General features: G+C 43.3%; 1 protein-coding gene across 2 annotated transcripts in view; it reads left to right on the forward strand.

Annotated features, from left to right (window-relative positions):
* TRANK1 (tetratricopeptide repeat and ankyrin repeat containing 1) overlaps positions 1–27,121 on the forward strand; it is a 98,748-nt gene that overhangs the window by 39,539 nt on the left and 32,088 nt on the right. For both annotated transcript variants that reach the window (XM_047741117.1, XM_047741125.1), the window contains exons 9-13: positions 9,566–9,736; positions 17,754–17,915; positions 19,624–19,878; positions 21,648–21,824; positions 22,254–25,169. In XM_047741117.1, the coding sequence (XP_047597073.1) occupies positions 9,566–9,736; positions 17,754–17,915; positions 19,624–19,878; positions 21,648–21,824; positions 22,254–25,169 (3,681 nt within the window). The remainder of the gene's footprint in view (positions 1–9,565; positions 9,737–17,753; positions 17,916–19,623; positions 19,879–21,647; positions 21,825–22,253; positions 25,170–27,121) is intronic.

A 27,121-nucleotide genomic window follows, 5' to 3' on the forward strand; every position in this document is an offset into this window, starting at 1 on the left:
TTTCTTGTAAGTTTGAATAAGTTAGTTGTTAATGATGGCAGTGTTTACCAACCATCTTGTAACATTTCTGGATATTTAACAGTTGGCCCTCATGGACTGGTGTGAGCCGGTTCCAGCACACCTCAGGGCTAAATGATAGTAGCTATCATTTAGCTATTGATAAAGCTATCATTGATAAAGCTATCATTGGCCTGGTAATTTATGGTTAAAATCTGTGCCTCCAATCACTGTGCTCTCCTTACACATCCCCAGCCCAAAACTGTCCAAGAAAAAAAATTTCCAGACAAAACTCTTCAGTTTGCAAAGAAACACAATTCCAAGTCTCCTGAAATTCAGGTGGTTTGAGCAGTATTTGTCTATAGTAGATGCATGCAAAGCCTTGGATTCTAAACTATGCATCAATAACTTGGCAAGCATCCATTTCCTGGGACTTAAACAAGAGCTTTCCAGTACAAGTATCATGAGAGCAACATACAACATTTAAAATTTTCTGGTAGTCCTATGAAAAAGGAAAGCAAAATAGGTGAAATTAATTTTAGCAGTATATTTTATTTAACCCCTCTAGCCAACATATTATCATTGCCCTGTGTAATTAACGTAAAAAGTATGGAGACATTTTACATTCTGTGTTTTGGTTTTGTGCTAAGTCTTTGAAATCCAGCATGTGTTGTACTCTGCTAGCATATCTCCATGTGGACTAGCCACATCTCAAGTGCTCAGTAGCACCTCTGTGCCTCGTGGCTGCCATACTGGACAGCATACCTTAATACTGTTTCTTACAAATGCGGAAACCTTCCTGACTTTCTGAAACATGGGAGAATGAACCTGAGAAGTCAAGAGATGGCCCTTTCTTCATGCAGGTGTAACATGGGCTGCTCTCCTCCACCGCAGCTGCTGCCAGACGAGCCTTCTTATAGACCCTTATAGGCTGATTCCCCTCCTTTGAATTCCACCTCTCTCTCACTACCCACGTCCTCTGCCTCTCTTTCATCAGGGAAGCTCACCTTTTTTTTTTTTTTAAATCTTCGATTTGAACTAATTTTAGACATACAGAAAAGATGCAAAAATAGTTCAAAGAGTTTCTGTATATCCTCACCCCACTCCCCTTAAAAAATCCAGAAATTAACATTGACAAAATGCTACCAACGAACACACAGACGTCTTGTGAATTTCGTCCTTGTTTTTACTAATGTTCTTTGTTGGTTAGGAGACCCACACAGCATTTACTTGTCAGGGCTCCCAAGTCCGCTCCAGTCTTTGACAGTTCCTCAGTTTTCCATACCTTTGACCCTTTTGAAGAGTATCAGTTTTTTTGTAGGTGGCCCATCAGTTTGAGTTTGTTTGATGCCTTTCTCGTGACTGGAATAAAATTAAGCATTTTTGCTAAGGATACAACCGAAATGAGTTTGTGGTCTTCTCCACATTATATTGAGGAGTTCATCATGCCAGTATGTCCTGTGCTGTTAACCTCGATTAGTTGGTTAAGGTGGGATCTGTGGGATTTCTCTATTGTAAAGTTACCATCTTTCCCTTTCTAGTGGTTAATTAACTTGGAGGAGATACTTTGAGGCTATTTAAATACCCTGCTTCTCTTCAAAATTTTGCACACTAATTTTATATTTATTGGTGGATCTTGTCAGCATCAGCTATCACCGTGATCTTTGATTAATGTTGATTTTTATTTTCTCCTTTCCTTCTATATTACTTGGAATTCGGTTGTAATGAAGAGCTGTCCCTTCTCTGTATGTATGTATGTATGGACTCATGGATATGTATCCTATGGGATAAAATCTCTGGTTGCTGGAATTTCTCCATCTTTGGCCATTAGGCACTCCTTTCTTCTGATTGGCTCCTGTGATCCTTTGACAAGCCCCATCTTTTTTTTTTTTTTTTTTTTTTTTTTTTTAAGCACTTCCATACTTTCAGACATCACAAGTTGCTTCAGGCTCATCTTGAATTTTCTGTGTCCCTCTGGAATCAACCATTTCTCCAAGGACCCCCATTTCCTTTGGTTAGAGAATGGTGTAGAAAACAAGGTCTACTACTTGGAGGGATCATTATTACTGGAGTGTCATTATTTCTGTGCCTTCTCAGCAGATGGAGGCAGGAAATATATGTTCATATACTAACCCCTGGGTACACACATTGTATTACTGTGTCTCTGTATTAAAAACCATGAGTTTATGCTGATACCTCTGATTCTGGTCCAACACCACGGTCATTTAGCCTTTTAGAATGTGTAACATCTCTCATCTATAATATATTTACTTCCTTGTTCAGTTTTATGAATTTCAGACTTACTAACCCATGTCCCTTTGAGAAACACATCTACTAATTAGATGTATGTTTGTTTTATGTTCATTTTATGTTTGTTTGTGTTCAGTTCTTTTTGTCTTCAGTTTTATAGGATCTAGTCAAGACACTAAGTTCTTTTCCTCCCCACCCTATTTAATATAGTTATTTTGCTCATTTCTAGTACACTCAGGTATATTCTTTTCAGGCTTTGCATTCCATTTTAGAGTTCTCCTCACATCCTGTTTGGTTTTGTTTGTATTTTGGTATGTGAAAGGCACATATGTGAAACATTACTATGGTTCTAGGGTTCTGAACTTTGCAGAAAGATATACTCAGAGAAGTGTCACTTCTTCCTCCTCCTTGACCCCCTGAGTTCCCATTTCCCATTTCCCCCTTTTTTCTGCCCCTTTCTCATTAATCCTCTGTAGGTGATCAGTTTCCTTCTTTCTTTCTTTTCCTTTTTTTTATTAAGATTTTATTTATTTATTTGACAGAGATCACAAGTAGGCAGAGAGGCAGGCAGAGAGAGAGGAAGAGAAGCAGGCTCCCTGCTGAGCAGAGAGCCCAATGAGGGGCTTGATCCCAGGACCCTGAGATCATGACCTGAGCCGAAGGCAGAGGCTTTAACCCACTGAGCCACCCAGGCGCCCCTTTTCTTTTTTTTTAGGCTTTTCTTCCTGGATTCCTTTCGTAGTAATGAGCAGACACATGTGTGTTTTCTTACACACTTTTTTACGTGGAGGGTCCCATTCTATAGATTCTGCTTTACACAGAATCTTTTTCATTAACAGTATGCTCTGGAAATCACTCGATATTAGTTCATATGCATGAATGCATATGTAGTTCTGTTAGATGTTGTCAAATCTTTATCCAGAAGGATGGTACCAATTTGTACAACCACCTGTAATATAGAAGAGTGCCTCTTTGCCCACAGTCTCACCAACAGAATTCTGTTATATTTCTAAGTTTCTTCTGGTCTGAGAGGTATGAATTGGTATCTCAAGTTTGTTTTAATTGCATTTCTCTAATTACTTTATGTGTGAATTTGGCCTTTTAAAAATATATTTGAGAACCATTTTCATATCTATTTTTTGCTAAGTTATTTGTTCATGTCTGTTCCTCATTTTTCTATAGAGTTTTTGATCCCTTGTCTTCAATTTTTAAGAATTCTTTGTTCATTAGCTCTTTGTCTGTGGTATAAGTCATGAATCTCTCCCCCACCCCCGTTTATTCACTTGTCTTCTGACGTTGGGCTTTTTTGTCATGCAAATATTTTCTTTTTATGTAGTCAAATTTGTCAATCTATTGATTTATTGCTCCTGTATTTGGAGTCAGAGTTTAAAAAAACCTTCTGAACATCCAAGTTAAAGAGGTGTATTTTTTTTCTGGTGCTTATATAGGCACTTTCTGTTCTATTCTACTGGTCTCATTGTTCGTATAAGTTTTTTTTTTTTTAAAGATTTTATTTATTCATTTGAGAGAGAGGGAGGGAGCATAAGCAGGGAGAGTGGGAGAGAGAGAAGCAGGCTCCCTGCTGAGGTGGGAGCCTGATGCAGGGTTAGATCCCAGGACCCTAGGATCATGACCTGAGCCTAAGGCAGATGCTTAACTGACTGAGCCACTCAGGCACCCCTTCATATAAACTTCTTTGAATCACTTTTCAAAAACTAGTTTAAAAATCAGAAATATCCTCCACACCAAAATGGCTGAAAAAAAAAAAAAAAAAAGATGGACAGCAGCAAGTATTGACAAGGATGTGGAAAATTTGGGACCCATTGCTGGTGGGAATGAAAAAATGGTGCAACTGTTTTGGAAAAAAGTCTGGCAGGAATTCAAATAGTTACAATACGATTCAGCAATGTTATTCCTAGGTACATGCCTCACAGAAATGAAAACATACTCAATCAAAAACTTGTACATGAATGTTCATAACAGTATTACTCATAACAAGTAAAACCGTGCAGACAACCCAAATCTCCAGCTTCTGAATGGACAAACAAAACACGGGTCATCCAGATAATACAATATCATTCAGCCATAAAAAAGAACAAAATACTGACACACGCTACAACATGGATGCACCTTGAAGTGTTATGCTGAGGGAAAGAAACTGGTCATCAAGGTCACATATTGTATGATCTCATTTAGAGAATCAGATCACTGGTTGCCCTGGAGGTGGGGCAGGAGGAAATGTGGAGCGACTGCCAGTGCATATAAGGTTTCTTTTTGGAGTGATAAAATGTTCTGGAATTGGATAGTGGTGATGATTACACAACTTCATAAATATACTGAAACCCACTAAATTGTACACTTTAAAAGAATGAATTTTATGCATTTATGAATTTATTCTATCAAAAAAAGTTTAAAGCCAAAAAAATAAAAAGAATTTGAAAGCCATGATCTTAGTAAAAAAAAGAAAGTATTCAAAAACTTTATTTTTTATTTTTTATTTTATTTTTTAAGATTTTATTTATTTATTTGACAGAGAGAGAGAGATCACAAGTAGGCAGAGAGGCAGGCAGAGAGGGAGGAGGAAGCACGCTCCCTGCTGAGCAGAGAGCCCCATGTGGGGCTCAATCCCAGGACCCTGAGATCATGACCTGAGCTGAAGGCAGAGGCTTAACCCACTGAGCCACCCAGGCGCCCCAGTATTCAAAAACTTTAAAAAGATACGTGATAAAAAGTAAATTCTCTTTCACAAAGTCTACCAAGCATTTTTTGGTGAGTCTTGCCAATTTTTCTATTCCTCTTTTAAATATGAATGTGCACATACTCTGCATCCTATTCAGCAACTTGCTTTTCCCTTGAGCAATAATCTTGGCCATCTTTCCCTAATACTACCTGCATAACTATTTCATTTTTTTTTAAAGATTTTATTTATTTATTTGACAGACAGAGATCACATGTAGGCAGAGAGGCAGGCAGAGAGAGAGAGAGAGGAGGAAGCAGGCTCTCCACTGAGCAGAGAGCCCGATGCGGGGCTTGATCCCAGGACCCTGAGATCATGACCTGAGCCAAAGGCAGAGGCTTTAACCCACTGAGCCACCCAGGTGCCCCCTATTTCATTTTTTTAAACAGCTCACAGTATTCTCTGACTTGACTATACTGCACTGATGGATGATTAAATGGTTTCAGCTATTTTGCTACCAAAAACAATGCTCAGAGAATATTTTCCTATATACATCTTTGTGAACTGATGGGAATGTATCTATAGGATTATTTCCTAGTTGAGAGATTGCTTGTTCAAAAAATTACACATTTTATTTGTTTGGATAATCTCATTTTATTTAAAATTTAAACAGATTACATTAACAAAATCACAAATCACAAATTCACATACACAAAAACTATACATTGATAGTCTCTGTCCTTTCACCTGAGAAACCAATTTACCCATATCTTATGATTTTTTCCCCACAAATATTCTGTAATGTATAAGTAAAAATTTATGTACAGTTTTAGGATGTTGTTAGCATATTGGGGCATATTTGACTTTTGGAACTATTGTTAATTTGAGCCCCATAAAGGTTGCCCCAACAGTGTATGAGATTATCTCCATCTTGAATACTTTTCTGATATATGGAGAGTCAGGAACTCTCCAGATACTTTAATGTGGCCTGAATTCCAAATCCATCATTTAAAATAATTGCAGCATCATAGAGCCTCTGAAATCATCCATTCTGTTGGAGTTTTGGTGGGAGGAGGTTGTTATGATGCTCCTCCTGGTTCCGGATCCCTATGCTTTGGGAGGCCCAGGGGTTCAGTCTTAGGGAATTACCAGAGCCCAGCAACAGGACCCAAAGCCTAGAAATAATCACCTTCTGGAACTGACATGAGGCCAGGTCGGTGGTTGCATCTAACTTGGTACAAGCGACAGACACTCAAACTGGTTTAAGCAAAATAGGGCATTTATTGGCTCATGTGGCTCAACGGTCCAGAGTTTGCTCCAGGTGCTCTTGAGGCGTCTTCAAGAATCTGCCCTGTCTTCCAGCTCTGCTTTCTTCTGTGTTAGGTTCATTCTTAGACAGGCTCTTTTGCAGTGGAAACCATCTGATATTAGGTTTATCTTATGCCTGTTTGTCAGTCACAGCCAAAGAGAATATCTCTACTCAGAATTTCAGTTAAAGTCCTAGGAATGAGTCTCTGTGACTTGATTTTGGTCACATGCCCTCGGTGAATCAGTAACGCCAGAAGGATGGGATGATCTAATTGGCTAGATCCTGATCAGGTGCTCACCCCTGGATTTGGGGCTGGGGCAGAGCGAGAGAATGGAATGATCTGATTGGTCAGGTTCTGGTCAGATGTTTATCCCATCCCAGTTCCCCTGAGCTCTGGCTGGGGCAGTGGTGGAGGATGTCATGGTGACTGAATGTGTTTCTGCCCATCAAATCAGGTAGGCTGGCAAGTGGGGGGGAAAGGTGCTTTCTTAAAGGAAAACTGAGGTGTTGTTATCAGGAAAAGGCATAATGGATGCTAGTGAATTAAAAAAAAAAAGTCTAGTATGGTTTTCAATGTTGCTTCCTTATCTTCAAGAATTTTGAAAACCTGTATACCTCTTTACATGTTTTAACATTGACATGTAGAATTTTTTTTATCTGTGAGTCAAAATATGTAAGAAAAGGTAATTTTCAGAATTGTGTACACAGATATTTTAAAATAAAACTATTACATCCTTTAGTGGCATATAATAAAAAATACATACTACAGCAACTTGATAATCTCTAACATCTATTTAAAAAACTATGGACGAGCTCTTTAATAGCCAAAAATATCAAATTGTACCTTGCTGTTTTGGGGATCTTATTTCTAGCTTACTTCTCAGAAAGAAGTTTACTCTCATAGTTTATGCTTGAAAGTCTTATTAGTCATCTAGTAAACTTCTTCTGGAACAAAAGTGTTTGTATAGCTTTAAATTTAAAAAAAATTCTGTGATTTAAGACTTTAGGGTTTAAATTTTTCTAGATTTAATTATTACAAAATTATTACTACAGGGGCGCCTGGGTAGCTCAGTGGGTTGAGCCTCTGCCTTCGGCTTGGGTCGTCATCTCAGGGTCCTGGGATGGAGTCCCTCATCAGGCTCTCTGGTCAGCAGGGAGACTGCTTCCTCCTCTCTCTCTCTGACTGCCTCTCTGCCTACTTGTGATCTCTGTTTGTCAAATAAATAAATAAAATCTTAAAAAAATTATTACTACAGATATCAAAGCAACAGAAATATATTAAAATCTTTTGTAATTAATTATTAAAGATGAAAATAATTTTGGAGGGCAATGAAAGGAGGGTAGATTATAGTACCTTTTATTTTGTTGTTCTATTTTTTAGATATTTATTTATTTGAGAGAGAGAGAGAGAGGAGAGCACTAGAGCAAGGGGAGGGGCAGAAGGAGAGGGAGAAGCAGACTCCTTGCTGAGCAGGGAGCCTTGATCCCAAGACCCTGAGATCATGACCAGAGCTGGAAATCAAGAGTTGGACGCTTAACTGATGGAGTCACCCAGGTGCCCCTGTAGTGCCTTTTATTTATTTATTTATTTTTAAAGATTTTATTTATCTATTTGACGGAGAGAGAGCACAAGTAGGTAGACAGGCAGGCAGAGAGAGAGGAGAAAGCAGGCTCCCTGCCAAGCAGAGAGGCTGATGCGGGACTCGATTCCAGGACCCTGAGATCATGACCGGAGCCGAAGGCAGAGGCTTAACCCACTTAGCCACCCAGGCGCCCCCCTGTAGTGCCTTTTAAAAGGGGCTTGGCAGGCACCTAATTTTCCCTTCAGTGGATACTCTGGAAGTCAGGAATTTCCACCACCTTTGGGGCAATACATTAATTAGTAATTAGTTCTCTGTAATCCTTAGCAAATCACCATAAACTTAGCGGCTCAAAACCACACCCATTTACCAGCTCACAGTTCTCTAGGTCAGTAGTCTGAAATGATGTGACAGAGTTTTGTGCTCAGTGTCTCCTTTGGCTGAAATCAAAGGTCCTGACAGAGGCTGTGTTCTCATCTGGAGTGGTGGACCTTCTTTCAAGCTCACATGGTCATGGCAGAATCTCGTTCCATCCGGTTGTAGGAATGAGGCCCTGGTTTCCTGCTGGCTGTCAGCTGGAGACTGCTCTTGGCTTCTCCAGGCCACACACATTCCTTGTCATGTGGCTCCCTCTCTCTTCAAAGCCAGCAGGGGAGAATTTCTTAGGCATCACTTCCCTCTTATATTTTAAATCTTTGCCCTCTTCCTGACCTCTAGACCTCTGACCTTTATGGTTCATGTGATGAGGTCAGGGCACTCTCCCTATCCTAAGGTCAACTGCTTAGGGACCTTGATTACATTTGCAAAGTCTCATCACATTTAGATTCATATTTGATTGAGTAACTGGGGAAAAGGTGTTTGTGCACTAGGGGTTGGGAATCTTGGGGATCGCCTTAGAATTCTGCCTGCCTCAGTCAGATACTCTGTGGGTTAAAACTTTGGCTTTCTGATTTTGTTTCGTTTTTTTAAAATGAGAGAAGAGCAGTTGTGACTAGGGAGATGGGAAAGGAGAGTGCCACGAACAGGATGGTACCTGGAGTAGAGATGCGCCGTCTGGGCGGTGGATTTTAGGAAAGCATGGGTAGGAAGTTGGGGATCAGGCATTGATTTGCTGAACTCTCTGTGCCCATGTCAGTCTTTGTACCCCCAGGGATACACCTGTTCCATTTGGAAGGCTGTTGCATCTGTGATCATGGAGACACCTTGATGCTTGGCAAATAGATCCATCAAAGCAGCAAATGGAGCTGGCAGCCAGAGGGTTGGGCCTGGGAGGGTACAAACAGTGACAACAAAAAGACCCTGATGCGAAAGCAATTGCCACTTTCTTCTCCAAGCCCCAGACAGGCTTTTTTTTTTTTTTTTTCCCTTCTGGAAGAATATTCTGTTTCCTCTCTAGGGAATAAAGAAATCTGAAGTCACAGCTTGCTGTTATCCTTACAGCTGTAACTGTTGCCTAGTAACTAGATTCCCCCTCTCCTTGCTTGTTGCCAGGGAGAGGGGAGAAAGGTAGAGAGGAGCGCACTTCTGAACCTCTTCAAAGCTATTGTCCTACCCACTCCACACAGGACTCCTTGCTTCCGGGAGTTGGGTGGGTTGCCCAAAACCAGCGGTTTAGATTCTACGAGCAGTGGGACACTGATTCCCTTGCCCCAGGCTGCTTGGGCAGGGAACTGGGAGGAAGAGCACTCATGGGGACGTCTCCTTATGGAAGGAACCATGACAGCCCCCCTTTCTCCTTCTGGCCCACTCTAGGACAAACAGAGGATGTGCAGATGCTTTTGCGCTTTGGGGCCGACCCTACCCTGCTGGATAGACAGTCCCGCTCTGCCATGGATGTCCTCAAGAGGAATAAGAACTTCAAGGCCATTGAGAAAATCAACAGTCACTTGGCGAAGCTGGCCGCATGTTCTAAGGACCTATCAGGTACAGCTTCTTGTGAAATAACTTTTTTTTGGGGGTGGGGTGGTAAAACGGTCCTGTGGCATTAGACACAAATCAGTTTATACTTTCTTAGTCTATGAGGATGGAAGTGAAATCCCTAGTCTTTGGAAAACTTGTTTGCTTTTTTTTTTTTTTTTGAAAGACAAAGAAAACTCTTATTTAGAGAGTGTCTATGACATCCTGATAAAGTTGCTAGGTCTGCCTTTGGGCGGTTTCGGTGATTTTTTTTCCATGCATGCACATGGTTGGTGAAAAAAGGAAAAAAGTCATATGGAAGAGGGGCTCACGAAAATCGAGCCTACTCCTCAAGAAGCAATTACAACCAATAATTTAAAATACATTCATATGTCTGGAATAGATATGTTTTATCAGTTTGGGACAGCATCTATTGACTGGCTGCTGTATAGGGTGAAATGCAACAAGTTCACGCCAATTGTTGGATTGTGCCCAGTAATGTCATTTGTGTCATTTACATTCTGTTTCTTAGCTCTAAGTTTTCTGGGCCTCATCCATAGATGAATTGTAGAAAGGAAAAACCAGTAAATGGTAGTTACGTGGCAGTGGTATAATTATGTAAATGGTTATGTAAATTGTGTTCTACAACTGGTAGCATAGCAGAACCCATAGGAAAGAACCAGCAGACGTCCTGATAACTTTGCTATTTCAATGTGATACCATTTAAGCATCCCAGTTTAACGGACTGTGTGTGTATACACGTATGTACGCATATATACTGTTTGGACCTTATTTAGACTTTTTATTTAGACTTCAGCCCCAGTGTGTGTGTGTGTGTGTGTGTGTGTAAATGCTTCCTTTTGTTCTTGCACTCATGTAGGACTGTGCGGTTGTTGTTGTCTGTTCACACTCTCTCTTGATCTATTAGCATACCTACTCAAGAAAGTTTTTACTGGAAGAGGCATGGACTTAACGGAGTTTTCGAAGATGTCTTTACATTGTCCTTGATTAGAGGCATTTTATTTTCGAATTTAGGCATTGTATTTCATTGATTCTAAATTGCAGTCTCTCCCCACATTTTCACATGTTTAAAACTGGAATGTGTTTCACTATTGGTGATGGGTTACTTTGGTGCAGCCGTTCCTGATGTGTCAGACAATGCACGGGATCTTAGACTTATGAAATATGCTGTAAAGCCTCGTTCCTCACAACCATGAGGACACTGTGTCTTTGTATTCTAACCTCCATTTGCTACTGGTTAGAAGTCTGATGTCAGTCTCATTTATTTTCCCTTCTAAGGTTTTCTCTGTCCTTCGAGCTTTGAAATGTCCCTGGGAAGTTTCTCGGTGTGGGTCCTTACACATTCTTCTCGCTTGGCTCTTCCTGGCCCCTCTCAATCTAACTTTCTTAGCTCAGGGAAATTTATCTCCTATCATTTTGTTCTCTTCCGCTACAAGGATTAAATGGGAGAGCTTCCTGAATTTTTAACATGTCTCTCTACTTTTCCCTACTGTTTTCTAGGTTCTTTTTCTTTTCAGGTCTTTAACTTGGTCTACAGCTTTTCCTTTTACAACTCAGCTTGCCCATTGCATTTTTAAATTTGGAAACTCAGTTTTAATTTCTAAGAACTCTTGTTTTCTGATTTTTTCATAATCTATGGCAGCTTTTGCTTGTTTTATATTTGCCACCTCTTCTTGAATGGCATTTAAGAATATTGAGTATTTTTTTTTTCCTAAAAGAATGTTCTCCTCTCTTCCCTGAATTATATTTTTCTTTGGGGGTGAGTAGTTTTGTTTTCTTGTTTCTCTTTTGTACTATTGCTTTTCTTTAATTTTCTTCTGACCTTCGGATGGTTTATGTGCATGTATGAAGGACTGGACTGATTAATACTTAATAGACGGTTAAGGTGTTTATTGAAGTTACTTGGATGCATTTCCCCAGAAACACTCCCCCGCCCCTGGAGTGGGTAAACCGGTGGCAAGGTGAAGGCAGCCCATTGGGTGTGTGTGTTGGAGTGGGAGGCAGTTGGACAGGTGGGGATCATCACAGTTACCTTGCTCAGGAGAGTTTCATATGGGGGAGATGCTGCTTTTCTTTTAACGTCCCTGACCCCCTCATTGCCCCATCTATGTTTTCATTTTCATTTACTTATTTAAAATATCGTCTGTTGTTTCCACGAGATCACTGAAATGAGGGGAACAAAGAGTATTTGTAGAGTCCTCTGTTTCTCATAGATTTTTTAAAAAAGCCGTGACAATATCATATTTAGTTTTTAAAAGACCGCTATGTCAAGGACTTGCGATTTCTTCTGTGAGGTAGTATAATTAATAAATCACTGTGAAATGCTTTCTGAGAGTTTATGCCTGTAATCTCAGCTTCAGATTGGGTTCTACTGTTTGAGAAATTGAAACTAACTGAACAGATTTCTTTGCCAGTGAATTTCCAGGTTTTAGTGTAACAACAAAAAAGGACCACCAGTTAATGGTGGGAAATGGCTGACTTGTTTGCAGGTTTTTCTCTTACATTTAATTTTTTTGTTTGCAATTAGTTCTAACCTTAATTCTTAGAATACTGTATATGTGTTTTGTGTATGCTATGTCTAATGTTAATAGGCTTTAACATAAGTCATGCATTTCTGTTTAGTTTTTAAAGTTTTTCTTTATTTTATTTTTATTTTTATTTTTTTGGGGGGACATAATAGAATCTTTGGATATCTGCTAATCCTAAAAACAGCTCAGTTTCTGAGACAGGGTCCCACTCTCCTTTCCTCTCTCTCTACCTTCACTAACTATATTTGTGGTGAAACCAGAAGAAGAGACTCAGTAGAAAAGTAGCTGGTTCTCTTTCTCCTTACTAGAATTCAGTTATGCTCACTTGGGAAGAAAGGCACATTCAAGAGGAATGTGCCTCATTCCAAGCCTGTCTTTTGGCTCACTGGGTAGCTGGTAATGGCAGTGGATGCAGTGAAGCCCACAGCCCCTAATACTCATTGGTAAGCTTATTGGAAATTTGATTAAAGTTTTCCGACCATCGACTATGAATTTTTCCTTGCCATGCTAGAAGAATATTGAAAGACTGTAGGGAAACACGGAGTCAAAAAAAGCAAAAGAAACTGATAAAAATTGGACAAGTGGAGGATGACCAGTTTTCAGGCAGGACTAGCGAGTTGGCATCTTCTGGTAGTGCACTTCCCAAAGACTCCTAGTCATGGTACCCTTGTAGACACCAGTATTGGAATATGACATCTGTGCTTAATATCATGGTCACTTTGTGTATCCATACGGGCATAGAGTTGTATATGTACATTTTGTTTCTAAGATTTTTGCCAGTGGTACAAACTTTAAAACGTGAGATGGAGCTGGGGAATCTTTGTAAACGAGGACAATGCAATAAAATTTTCAGTACTGATGTAAATATTCTATATCTACTCTGTCTCATAGGGTAGCCTCTGGTCACCTATTTTTGAGCACTTGAAAAGGGTAGGACTCATGCAACAGGAGAATTGAAATTCTAATTTTACTTAATTCATTTTAATTTTACATAATTAAGTTAGTGGCCACTGTAATGGATAGTGTGGTTTTAGACTTTAGCCCTAGCATGGTCCCTTTTTCTTTTTCTTTCCTTCTTTTTTTTTTTTTTTAAAGATTTTATTTATTTGACAGAGAGAGAGACAGCAAGAGAGGGAACACAAGCCGGGGGAGTGGGAGAGGAAGAAGCAGGCTTCCCACCGAGCAGGGAGCCCGATGGGGGCTCGATCCCAGGACCCTGGGATCATGACCCGAGCTGAAGGCACACACTTAACTGACTGAGCCACCCAGGAGACCCTAGCGGTGTCTTTTTAACCAGTGTAGCAATTGAGAAGACAGGCAAAGGGAGGACCAGGAGCCATGGGCATAAAGATAGATTTCCAGTCATAAAAATGAAGATTTTACAGACTTTAATCCCTCCCCATCCTCACGCATTAATGGGCTTGATGGAAGCACACTGTCTTTGGGAAGAGTTACTATTGGGGAGTTGGGTACCCTTGTTCCTGACCTGAGTCCATGGACTTAATGATTTTGTTTTTTACATCTGTGGCCCCAGGTAAAGCACCATAAGGATGTTAGCTTTTTGTACCCAGACAAACAGCATTCTAACTTAAAGACTAGGATAAAGGATGCTCTCATCCCTGGCTCATCCAGAGTGTTGCCGTGCAACATTTTGATGATTATGGTGGCGATGACTTTGGAGAAGGTGGCTTTTGCACCGAGGTGAGAAATGAAGGGTCTTGCTGAAGGTTTCCGCTGTTCTCTAAACCAGAGCTTCCCAATGTTAACAGGAACCATTTGGGAGCCTGTTAAAATGGAGGTTTTGAGTTAGCAGGTTCAGGGCGGGATCTGAGATTCTGCGGCTCTTGCAGAGTACCTGGGGAAGGCCGAGCCCACTTGAAGGAGCAAGGCTTTACCCCTGAGTAGCCAAGACTATATACAGCAGTCCCCCCTTATCTGCGGGGTATACTTCCAAGCCTCCCTGTGGATGCCTGACACTGCAGATGGTACCAAACCCTGTATGTACTGTTTTTCCTATGCATACATCCCATAAGGTTTGATTTATAAATTATGCCCAGTGGGAGATTAACAACAGTATAAATAATAGAATAAAATAGAACAATTATAACAATCTACAGTAATAAAAGTTATGTGAATATCATCTCTCTCTTTCTCAAAACACTTGATTGTACTGTACTCACCCTTCTTGTGAGGCTATGGGATGAGAAAATGCCTCCCTGATAAGGTGAAATGAGAATGACATAAGATCTGTGATAGAGCATTAGGCTACTACTGACCATTTTTTTTAAAGATTTTTTTAAAATTATTTTAGAGAAAGCATGGGGGGAGGGGTGGAGAGAGAGGGAGAGAGACTCTCAAGCAGATTCTGTGTTGGGTGCCGAGCCCGGCGCAGATCTTGATCCCACAAGCCTGAGACCATGACCTGAGCTGAAACCAAGAGTTGGATGCTTAACCGGCTGAGCCACCGAGGTGTCCCTACTACTGACCTTCTGAGGCTTTGTCATAAGGAGGATCATCTGCTTCTGGACTGCAGTTGGGTGGAAAGTGAAAACTCTTAGCTGCTTTTACCTGCTTCTCATGGCCACCACTAGGTGGCAGCATGTCCCCCTCTCTGGCTGCTGTTTCTCCGTTCTCAGGCTCAAGAACCGGATTGGAACCTTCCTTCTCAGGGTTCATAATCTCTGATCACTCAGGGTGAGGACCATTCCAGGCCTCTGAGGCCTTGTCTCTCAAACTCCAGTGGGACCCGGCTGCTTTCTGCTTTGTACTCATGCAGGCACCTCAGACACAGCACTTGGAGGACACTGGAACCTTCTGTCTGTGTTGATTTTCCCCACACACAGAGCCTGGGACTCAGAGGCCCTGATTTGTCATTTTACCATCCCTCAGCACCGAAACGGTGCCTTGTTTTCAGCAAATACAGGCGTCCAGAATCCACCTAAAGGATGCTCATGATACTTTTTCCTTATTATAAAAGCAACGTTTTCTTTAAAAAAATTACAAAATATAGGAAAGGAATATTATTGTAGAAAATTTGTAAAAGCATAGTTTTATGTAAAAACAAAAATTTATTGTAATTATACTTTAGCATATTTTATGCAGTCTTTTTGTTGGTGGTGTTTAGCACTTACATAATCATCTTTTAAAAAGCAATCTGTGATTATAATACATAAGCGACTTTATATTCTGATGTTTCTTTTATTTATTTATTTATTTGACACACACACAGAGAGAGAGAGAGAGAGAGCATGCAAGCACAGCAGGGGGAATGGGAGGCAGGGGAGAAGCAGGCCCCTCACTGAGCAAAGAACCTGATGTAGGGCTCGATCCCAGGACCCTGGGATCATGACCTGAGCTGAAGGCAGCCGCCTAACCAACTGAGCCACCCAGGCGCCCCTCTGACTTTTTTTTTGTCTCTTACTAAGCTTATAGGAAACTTAGAAGAAAACCAGACGAACTCAGAGTAATAAATAAGTCGCCCACATCTACCGAGGGATACCATTGCCAGCACCTTTCCTTTTATATGTCTTTACATTGTTTATATCACTCTCTGGTTTCTTTCCTGACATGTGGAACTTTCTCTGACCCATTGCTTAACTATTCTGAACCACATAACCATGCGTTTATTATACAACTGCATATAATGATCTGCATTGGTCAGCTTAGTCTGTTTCTGTTCAGTGTCAAGTGACTTATAATTTTCCTAGTTGAAGAATGATGTTCTAGAAAAGATTTTAAAGGCATGAGGGTGGGGGACAAGTAACACATGCTAGTGAAGGAAGTTGCTCCTTTTCCAAGGGTCGTATTTCTCTGTACTGTGAGTTTTCACCATTTCTGTGTGTTCGTAGGTATTTTAGGAAGAAGGTGGGAGGGCCGAGTCACTGTCAGAGCGCATAGACATTTTCCGGGCTTCTAGCTGAGGTGACGTAGGTCTTCTTTTGCTAAGTGGCTTCCCTTTCTTTTTCTCTGGAGGATGGTGCTAAAGTGGGTCTTGCTTCTCTCTGACACCTCAAGGTCTCTTGAGTAGAGGGCAATGAGCATTTGTCCCTGACGTCAGTGTGTGTGTGTGTGTGTGTGTGTGTGAGAGAGAGAGAGAGAGAGAGAGTCTGTTGTTCTGACTTGAATTGTTGAAAGGTGAGGCAGGTGTGTATGAGAAGGCACAGCAGATGATGCTGGAGCTCTGCTTGAATCCCCTAGATCCCTTTCACCACTGCTGTGTGTGCCCAACATGGGGGTGCCTTCACTTTGGGAAGCCAGCACCTAAGGCTTCCTCTCACAGGGAACATCATATAGGGCCAGTTTTGCTGGGGACCTTCTAAGCTAGAAGCACCTGAGAACTCACGTCCTCCAAGGATAGCCTGTAGCCAGTGATAGATGGAGAGTTTGAAAGTCCTTGGGTGGGGACAGCTGGGAGGGGCACTCTCTCCAGAGCTCCCCTGTGGGATCAGGCGAGGCTATCTGGCTTCCTCCCTTTCCCCCCAGTCTGCTTCCTACCTGTCACTTCCTCGGGGAACCACTTCCACACAAACACTGCTGGAAACCCCGATGAAGATAGGATGCTTTTCATTTTTTCCTCATTTTCAAAAAGTCCATCTCTTTTATTTATTTATCTATTTTTCAATTTTTGCTCCCCTATTGTGCTCAGTAAGATTTTGTTTTGAGCAACAGTGCTTTTTGAGTGTATCACCTGATACCAAAGAAAATATCTGCCCATTTCAACATTCTATCAGGTTTTTTTTTTTTTTTTTTCTAATCATGACTACTTTCTCAAATTAACTGAACCAAGGGGATATTGTCTTCCCTTCTTCGGACAGAGAGGTGGCTCTTTCCTCTTGGGTTTTCCTGCTAGCCCCTAGGACATATAGGTGGCTGGCATATGGTTGGATGTCACTGTGGTGCTAAGCTCTCCTCTTGCTGTCACTTCCTTCAATGCTTCTGTCAGTTGTCTATTGCTGTATGACAGACTGCTCCCAAAATTTAGTCACTTTAAACAACAAGCATTTCTTCCGCTCCCGATCTGCAGACCAGCTGTTTAGGCTGGGCTGTTTTCATAGCTTTAACTGAATTCCTCCCAGCAGCTGTGGTCTTGCTGATCTTGGCCAGGCTCTGTCATATCTATGTACCCTCAGTTTGGACAAGCGGACCGATTCCTGTTTGTTCTATGCGGTTTCTTGTCCCCCTGAAGTTGAGACTGGACCAGTGCACATGGCATAGGCCAGGGTCTCAAGAGAGTGAGTAGAACTAAGCCAGCCCTCTTGAGGTCCCACCTCAGAACAAGGACAGAAATCTCATGACTCTCTTCTATCCGTCATACCAAGTCTGGAAGCCGGGCCAGGGGGAGGAAGAAAATAGGTTTCACTTCTCAATGGAAGGAGACCCAAAGTCACCGGGCAAAGCAAGGGTATCCACAGAGAGGGTGGAGAACCAAGGTGATTTTTGCAATCTCCCACAGCTGTGGTCTTTGTCTTCAGAAGCATCACCTGCTTGCTTTGCAGGACTGAACAATGGTGATGGACCTGTTAGTGAGACCGACATTTTCCGGAAGGCCTCTGAGCAGCTGGTGAAGTACATGAACTCAGGAAACCGGCTACTGCATAAAAACTTTCTGAAGCAAGAAGTAGTTCAGAGGTTCTTGCGCCTTCTTTCTTCTCTGCAAGGTAACTTTCCTCCCAACATTCAGGTGTGCCGAAGATGATTTATGCCCATTAGAGCCCTTTGCTAATATCTTGAAAAACAGTTAAACAAACAAGTAAAAGTGATGAGCTATGTGTAAAACATTCAACAGCACCAAACGTTATTCAGTGGAAAGTCTGGATCATCCACCCTGAATGGGAATACCTAAATCCCACCCCTAGTGTCTATCTCTGTGCCTGGTTTTTCACGTATTCTGCTAGAATTACTTTTGCACATACAGTCCTTTTTAAAATACCCTGGATATTTCTCTCTTCCATAGATCTTGGCTAATGTTGGTATATGAAGTTCTTGTGGAACTGGATGTTAATTTTTTTTTCCACTATGGGGAAATGAGGAAAGTTTTCTAGAAAAGAACTTAAGATGACACATTTTAGATCATACTTAGGGAAGATTCTAGAAACCCTAAGTAGGTGAAATTTGGTATTTTGGTATTTTTAAATTGGCCATAGTATGGACTGTAACGTACTCACTGGGACCATTCAAAGAGCTGAGATTTCTTGATTTTCCAGAGAATGCTGGAAGGAGTGGCCAGTGGAACAAAAGTGCTCTTCAGGGGATGCAGCAGATCTTAGTGTTTAAGGCTTGGAGTTTTACATTTTCATCTTAATTCTACCACTTAGCAGATCTGGGACGATGGGCCAATTATTTAACTTCTTAAGCTTTAGTTCCTTCACTCTTGCATTAGCTAGGGTACTTATCTGCTGAGATGTTGGGTGTGGAGCACTTAATCCAGGGTCCTTCACACAAAATTGTTTTTCTGGTTGTCACATTAAATATTAAACATCAAAATGAATATTCCTGTTAGAAATCCTAGAACATGGTCGAAAGCAAAAACCAGCAAATGCAAATAAAATTGCTCTTACATAGGTTAACTCTTGATTTCTTCCCTTCTCTTCCTTCCCGCTTTCTTACTGGTAGGGTTGCCAGACAAATTATAGAATGCTGGTTGCATTATAACTTCGAATAAACAGTGCATATAGTATAAGTATGTCCCAATTATTGCATGAGCTATACTAAAATTTTATTTGTTGTTTACGTGAAATTCAAATTTAACTGACATCTATTTTTATTTGCCAAATCTGGCAATTTACTTACTGAGGACCTCTTCTAGAAGTTTTTCATCTATAGGATATACCAGCATCATGAACAGGGATAACGATGATCCTGTCTGCGTACATTAGATATCAGATGGAAATACCTAGCATATTATGATATGAATTTAAGAATTAGGATTAGACCATCCTCTCACCACTACCTGATGACTCTCAACTTTTTAATTATTCTATAGTGTCTCCCTGTATTTCAGTGCACACTCTCCATAAGTATTGTGCAAAACTTAAGACAGGTTCTTGTCCTTCTGATCTCAGTAGAATGCTCTGAACTCATGTATTCTTCCAAGACACAGTCAATTCTGCTCTTTTCCCCGGGCCAGTCTCTACTCTCCTTAAAGTATTTCTGACCCTCCCAGAAGGTCACATGGCCAGAGCTTATACTGACATTTACCAGTGGTTGAGTAGCTGTCCAAAGTACTTACTTGCTTGTATTTTCCCCAGAGGTTTAACATACTGACCGACAATTCTTGTTAATTATGCCTAAAGGTATTGGGTGGTATCTGGGGACAGGAATCATATGAACCTTTTTGGGAGTGTGGTGTATTCTTATTTTTAAAAGAAATTCCTCCTGACCTGGTCTGTGACATTAACCGTGATTGCGCCAACACCTTCATCAAGTTTTTACTGGAGAAACAGAAATGGCCGGAAGTGCTTCTGTTGCTGACCCGCAAAGTAAGTGGGGAGCCACCGCTGGGAGACTGCCTCATCAAAGGCTGCAACTTCTCAGACCTTGACCTCTGCACTGTCATCCCCCGCCTCAGCACCTGGGACCCTCGGAGGTTGCAGCTCATGGGCTGCCTCATTGACAGTGGAGGTGAGAATGCTCGCAGTGAGCCCTGGAGACTTGTCCCTTGGGTGCCACTGGTCCTGGGTCTTTCACTTGACTTTGGAGATGCTTTAAATTCTGGCCCATTGTCTTCTTCCACAGCTTCTCATTTTGCACAGCGACAGGTTAGTGCCCTGTCAGTGGGTGCTGGCCTTGTAGTTCTGCGTCCTTGGGAACTCTAGTCACCATTGTCTTTTCTTCTGCCTTGTGTGAGAAACCTCAGGTGTGTGTGTGGGGGGTGGCCCTTGGCCTTGGGTGTGGCACACAGGATCCTTTCCTCCCAACTGTGACTGCCAGCTAGACTTTTCCCTGTACTCAGTATGCTTCGTGTGTCCCTATTAACTCTCCAGCATTCTTTTCTAATCAGCGGATTAGGATTTGAGGTGCTTCTTTGTAAAGAAACCGCTAAATAATTGGTGGGTGGAAACATTTGCTGCTGTGATCAGTGCAATCACATTTGGCTGGAGGTATGTCTGGAAAGAGCCAGCGCCTTGCCCGATTGGGTATTATTTATTTATTTTTTAAAAAATTTAGTTTGTAAAGATTTTATTACTTGTTTGAGAGAGACAGAGAGAGATCATGAGAGGAGGGAAGGGCAGAGAGAGAGGGAGAAGCATACTCCGGTGGGGGAGCCCCATGCGGGACTCGATCCCAGGATCGCAAGATCATGACCTGAGCTGAAGGCAGATTCTTAACCGACTGAGCCACCCAAGTGCCCTGGACTGGGTTTTATTTTATAACTGATTTGGAAACCCCAACTACCTCCTGCCCCCATTTCCCACCCCCCTACTCATGCCACTACTAGTTGTGTGGTCTCAGGCATCTCCTTGTTTATAAAATGGGAATAACAGTCCATTTCTCTCAGGGATGTTTTGAATGTTAAATGAGCTCATGCATGCAGGTTCTTGGAAGAGCACTGTGGCGGTGTGGTTTTCTGCTTGTTCGGCTGTTTAAGAGGGAATGCCCTTTCTTGGTCCTTAGCTCTCAAAGGGCCATACAAAGCCTTTGGGCATTGACTGTTCCCACAGGTTCCAAGAGGTAGATGGAATGCCTCCTGTAGTATATTTCTTCAAAACCATTCCTCGAGGGAAATGTTACTACCTTTGGCTGGAAACTGTGGCTGTCATGGACTTCCTGTTTTATTGCTGTGTCAGCTGGCACTTATGAAGCGCCTGCCTGCAGTCGGGTGCCGGGGACCAGGGACAGAGTGAATGTGCAGCTGCTGTGCGGGGGTGTGTGGATTGCAGAGGTGCAGGTCTGGGAGACTGCAGCGTAGAGGGGAGGCATGGACTGAGCTAAAGGGAAGCTGATGTTGGGGGTGGAGAGGTGTTAGGGAAGATGCCATTTGAGGGTAGGTGGGCTTCCTCAGGAAGAAGCGTCTAGAAGCAAAGGATGTAGGAAGCCATGCGTATATCCTGATCATTCACTATGTGTCTGGTAGGGTGTCGGACAGGGACTGGGGTTTCTATTGTTCCCGGGCCCTGTCCCCACTCCCGGGCAGTGCTGAAGATGGGGCCTGGGGACACAGAGGGGAGCAGGAGAGTGGAAAGGCCCGGCCCATGAACGGGACACCGGAAACAGTTGGGCTTTCACTCTGAGGGCTCTAGGAAGCCTTCACCTCGGAAGTTGGGTCGGCATCAGCTCTTCTCTCGGAGCACATGGCAGAAGCCATCCTCTCTTCCTCAGGTGAGCCAGGCAGTCCCTTGTCACAGGGTACATCCCTCACGGGGTTGTGCCCTTTTCCTCTGTCTTCTCAGCCTTGCCTGAGGGTCTCCACGACAGTCAGGAGACACCAATTGTCACGTGCCTGAAACATGAAGACTTCGAGCTGGCGTTTCTTCTCTTGACCAAGGGTGCAGACCCCCGCAGAATCTCCCTCACAGAGGGTGATACTCCTTTGCATGCAGCACTCCACATCTTTTTGGACATTAAAGGTAAGCCTTTATTTTTTAAGCAGTCTGTTCCTTGAAGAGGAAGCTGGATAGTAGAACCAGTGCTGCGCTTTTTCATCTTTCTTATTGGGAAAACCAACGATCTGAAAAAGGGCTGTTTCTTGGTCAGGCCCACCCATTATCCCCTGGCCTCCGACCCGTAGCTGGGTGAGAAGGAGCAGCCATCACAGTGAATGGTCTGGGTGGGTTGACTGAGGAGGAGTCTTAAGTTTCCAAGTTGGCTGTCCCCCAGATGTGGCCACATACCCCTTGGGAGCAAATTGTCCCTGATTTTCAACCACAGGGTTATCGAGTACTTGGGGAGGTGTGGTGTTCTGAGATGCCCCTGGCTGGCATCTCTCCAAACCCAGAGGTCTCTGTTCCCTGGAAAGAGTGGCTTAGGACTCACAGTGTTTTGTTTGTGTCTTCCAGCTGACATCGGTTTTAACTTCCTTAGCCACCTGTTGGATCTCTTCTGGTCCAACCCCACTGAATTTTGCTACCTCAACCCCAACAGCCAGGACAGCAACGGGAACACGCTGATGCATATCATCTTCCAGAAGGGCATGCTGAAGCGCATGAAGAAGCTGATAGACCTGCTGGTGAAGTTCGACATCAACTTCAACTTGAAGAACAAAGAAGGCAAAGACGCAAGGCACCGGATCAAGAAGAACGATGCTCTGCTCTTGGCCTGGAACAAAGCTCTGATGGAGAGCAAACGGAGGAACCGGCAGGACCCTGCTGCCCACCCAGGGAAGCTCCCGAGGCCCACTGCCCCTGGCCACACATCTCAGCTCAAGTCCCAGGGTTCATCCAAGTCACTGCCGTGTAGCATCCCTGCCAGGGCCCTGCCTGAAGGAGCCGTGGCCCCCGACAGCTGGGAGGCTCTCCCGGATGTGGAGGAGATGAGGGAGGAGCCTGTAGCTGTCAGGCCCTGCTCTCTGAGAGACCGCCTGGTACAGGACATCACGGATTTAATTCAGCAGGTTGAATTGGATACATCCCTCCCCGAGGACTGTCCTCAGGACTCTGAGCCTCTTCAGACGGGTGTTGGAACCGAAGTAAAGAAAGATGAGCTCCAGCGAGCCCTGGGGGCTCAAAGCTCTGACTCAAGTGGGAACCAGCACAGTGTCCTTGAGGCAGGGGGGGCACGTGCGCAGGCAGGCCTCGAGGCCTCACAGCTCATTCCTGCTGGCCACAGAGGGAGCGAGGGCAGAGATGATCTGGACAGCTGGAACACGCAGGATATCGAGGCCTGCCTCCAGGACTTCGAGAACATGACATGGGAGATTGAGTGCACCTCAGAAATGCTGAAAAAGCTGTCTAGTAAGGTCATGACAAAGGTCATGAAGAAAAAAATCATCCTAGCTATTCAGCAGCTGGGGAATGGCGAGTGGACGCAGGGGCTGCAGAAGCGGCTGAAGCACCTGAAGGGAAGCATCCAGCTCTTCGAGGCCAAGCTGGACAAGGGGGCCCGCATGCTGTGGGAGCTGGCCATTGACTTCTCCCCTCGGTGCAGTGAGAACCCGGAGAAGATCATCGCTGCCGCAGAGCGGAACCTGCACAGCCCGGAGAAGTCGGGTCGGGTCTACACAGAAATCATCCGGATCTGGGACATCGTCTTGGACCACTGCAAGCTGTCGGACTCCATCAGGGCCATCTGTAGTGCCTACAACCGGGGCCTGTCCTGTGTCCTGCGGAAGAAGCTGAAGGGCATCCACCAAGGCCAGCTGTCAGCCAACGTGAAGATCCAAAAGCGCATACCTCGCTTCTACGTGGAGGACATGGAGGCTGAGAAGAACCAGGAGCACGTGAACCCGGAGTATTTCCCTCCAGCCAGCGCCGTGGAGACGGAGTATAACATCATGAAGTTCCACAGCTTCAGTAATAGCATGGCCTCCAACATCCTCAACGACACAACAGCGACGGTGGAGTACCCCTTCAGGGTGGGTGAGCTAGAGTATGCCGTGATTGACCTCAACCCCAGGCCGCTGGAGCCCATCATCCTCATTGGGCGGAGTGGCACTGGGAAGACCACCTGCTGCTTGTACAGGCTGTGGAAGAAATTCCACAGTTACTGGGAGAAGGCTGAGCAGGCAGGAAGCCCGCTGCTGGCCAAGCAGATATGGCTGAAGAGAAGGCTGGAAGTGGAGTCCGGAAAGGAAGGTCCCCGTACGGAAGAAGTGGACAAGGAGGAGGAAGTGGAGGAGGAGGAAGAGGAAGGTTCCATGGAAGTGGAAACAGTGGACAGCATAGATGAGGATCAGGATAGTGAAGCCTGTGCAGGGGGACCCAGTGGAGAGCCGGGGGAGCCCGGGCAGGCAGCCGAAGTGTGTGCTGCGGAGCAACCCCACCAGCTGGAGCATTTACATCAGATCTTCGTGACCAAGAACCACGTCCTGTGTCAGGAGGTGCAGAGGAATTTCATCGAGCTTTCCAAGTCTACCAAGGCCACCAGTCACTACAAACCACTGGAACCCAATGTCCACAAACTTCAGGACTTAAGGGACGAGAACTTTCCTCTCTTTGTCACTTCCAAGCAGCTGCTTCTCCTGCTTGACGCTTCTCTGCCCAAACCATTTTTTCTGAGAAATGAAGATGGCAGCTTGAAAAGAGCCATCGTGGGGTGGTCCACACAGGAAGAGTTGACCATTCCCAACTGGCAGGAGGATGAGGAGGAAACCGAGGCTGATGGGGACAATGGTGAGGAGGATAAAGCTCCAGAAACACGTATGTGTGAGAGTGACCCCCGGGTGTATGTGACATTTGAGGTATTTGCCAATGAAATATGGCCAAAAATGATCAAAGGGAAAACCTCCTACAACCCCGCGCTGATTTGGAAAGAAATAAAATCTTTTCTGAAGGGGTCTTTTGAGGCCCTCAGTTGCCCCCAGGGGTGGCTCACAGAAGAAGCGTATAAGAAATTAGGGAGGAAGCGGTCCCCCAATTTCAAGGAAGACCGGAGCGAGATCTACAGTCTCTTCTGCCTGTACCAGCAGATCAGGTCTCAGAAAGGTTATTTTGATGAAGAAGATGTTCTGTATAACCTGTCCCGGAGGCTTTCGAAGCTCAAGGTGCTCCCGTGGTCCATCCATGAACTCTATGGCGATGAGATTCAGGACTTCACCCAAGCCGAGCTGACACTGCTAATGAAATGTATCAATGACCCCAATGCCATGTTCCTCACGGGAGACACGGCCCAGAGCATCATGAAGGGCGTGGCCTTCCGCTTCAGCGACCTGCGCTCTCTGTTCCACTACGCCAGCCGAAACACTGTGGACAAGCAGTGTGCCGTCCGGAAGCCCAAGAAGATCCACCAGCTGTACCAGAATTACAGGTCCCATTCGGGTATGTTCGGGCTTTGTGCTTCCCTGCGAGGAAGGTGCTTGGGCACCATCTGGCACTATTTTGTTAGGCTTTTGTAGCTGAAGTAAGGAGAGTATCTCGGAGTTTGTGGGAAATGCACCCAAGAAGTCTTATGGTTTCTGCTGCTCCTCATTCGGAGGTTGATAATTCAAGCTGTGGTCAAGTGGAAATTACATCTTAGGGAGCTTGCCATGACACGAAAACATTACAGGGGAACATTTAAAGTGCTTGGGAACTTATGGTAAAGCACTTCCGAAGCACGGTCTTGTGGCACATAAAGCGATATGTTGATTAGATTAATTCCCAAAGCAGCTTTTCTCCCAAGGAGAAGCCAAAAAAAAAAAAAAAAAAAAAAAAGGGCTAGGGCATGGCGGGAGATGGCACATATGCAGAGGCTTTTAACATGAACCTCAGTTATGCCCCTTCTCTGTGCCAGGCGAGATGCTAGGCAGCCTATGTAGACCCCCCCACTTCATCTTCACAATGACCCTGCTGGGTAGGCAGCCTTCCCATTTTACAGAGGACACTGAGGCACGCAGTGTTTGAAAAACAGAACATCCATGCCAGAATCCTTCCTTTAGGTTTATAATGCTCACCCATTCACCTCCTGTGTCCTGCATGTGTCCATGAGCAGTAAGAGTACCATTTTACATGCTTAGAAACTTTATTTAATGGGATCATGCCAGACACATCTTTCTGCCACTTTGTATTTTTGCTTCATGTTACATGTTGGGATTTCTGCATATTGATGATTTGGTACTCGAGACCCTGCTTTGCTAACTAGCGTTAGCATTCCATTTTAGGGCTGTACCAGTTTGTTACTCATTTTCCAGTAATGAAGGGTAGGCTCTTGACAGTTTTTCACTGTGACATATAATGCTGGAGCGAACCTTCCTGAGCAAATCTCTTCGGATCTATGTTATATCCTCTTACTTTGCTCTTGGGATTGGGTGTGAAATGACATGTGGTGTAGTTTGAATTTCCATTTTCTTGAGATGTGGTGTCTTTTTATGTGTTTACTGGCGATTCTGTATTCCGTGAATCGCCTGTTCTCCTTTGCCTACCTTTTTAATGAGTTGTTTTTCTTACTGATTTTTTAAGAATTCCCTATGAATTTTTGCCTTCTTATCCTTTGTTGATTATAAAAATTGCAGGGCTTGTTTTTCTTTGTTAAAGTAAAATGGCATATAAATAATGGTGTTCTTTAGTAGGAAGATACTTTAAATTTTAACTTACGAACGTTTACTTTTACGATTTGCTCTTTGATGTCTTAAGAAATTTTTCTGATCTGGAGTTTTTAAGAGAGTCTCCTTAATAATTTTCTAATGGTTTTCAGTTTTGCTTTTTATATGTAGGCAGGTATTTAAATTTAGGTAAATTTAAATAACTAAATTTAATCTATTTAAAGTGTATGTGTGGTGTGACATTGTCTTTATTAAACTAACCCTTCTCAGATCTAATTTTACTTTTTTCCATATGGAGAATCAGTTGTGCTGATGCCATTCACTGCTTGGCGCATCCTTGCCTCTGATTTGTAAGGTCCTTTTCTTATATATTTTGGACTCTGTTTCTGGGCTTACTTTTTCCTTTGATTTGTCTCATTTGTCTCTTCTTGTACTGTTAGCATGATGTCACATTTGCCATAGTTATCAGATTCTCTGACTCTTTGTACTTTTGATTGGAATTTCATTGAATTTATTGCTCTTTGGGAAGAATTCACATCTTTACATCTTTGGGATTTCTGAACCATGACGTTAGTGTATTTCTCTATTCAGGTCTTCTTTTAGTGCTTTCAGTACTATTTTATAATTTTCCCCAGACATTTTCCACAGCTGTTATATTTGTACTGGGGATCTTATACTTTCTGTAACTATCATGGCTGCCCCCCCTCTTTTTTTACATTTTTTATCAGTTATTACTGGTATAGAGGAATG

The sequence above is a fragment of the Lutra lutra genome, chromosome 1 (genome assembly GCF_902655055.1).
Source record: "Lutra lutra chromosome 1, mLutLut1.2, whole genome shotgun sequence".
NCBI lineage: Eukaryota > Metazoa > Chordata > Mammalia > Carnivora > Mustelidae > Lutra > Lutra lutra.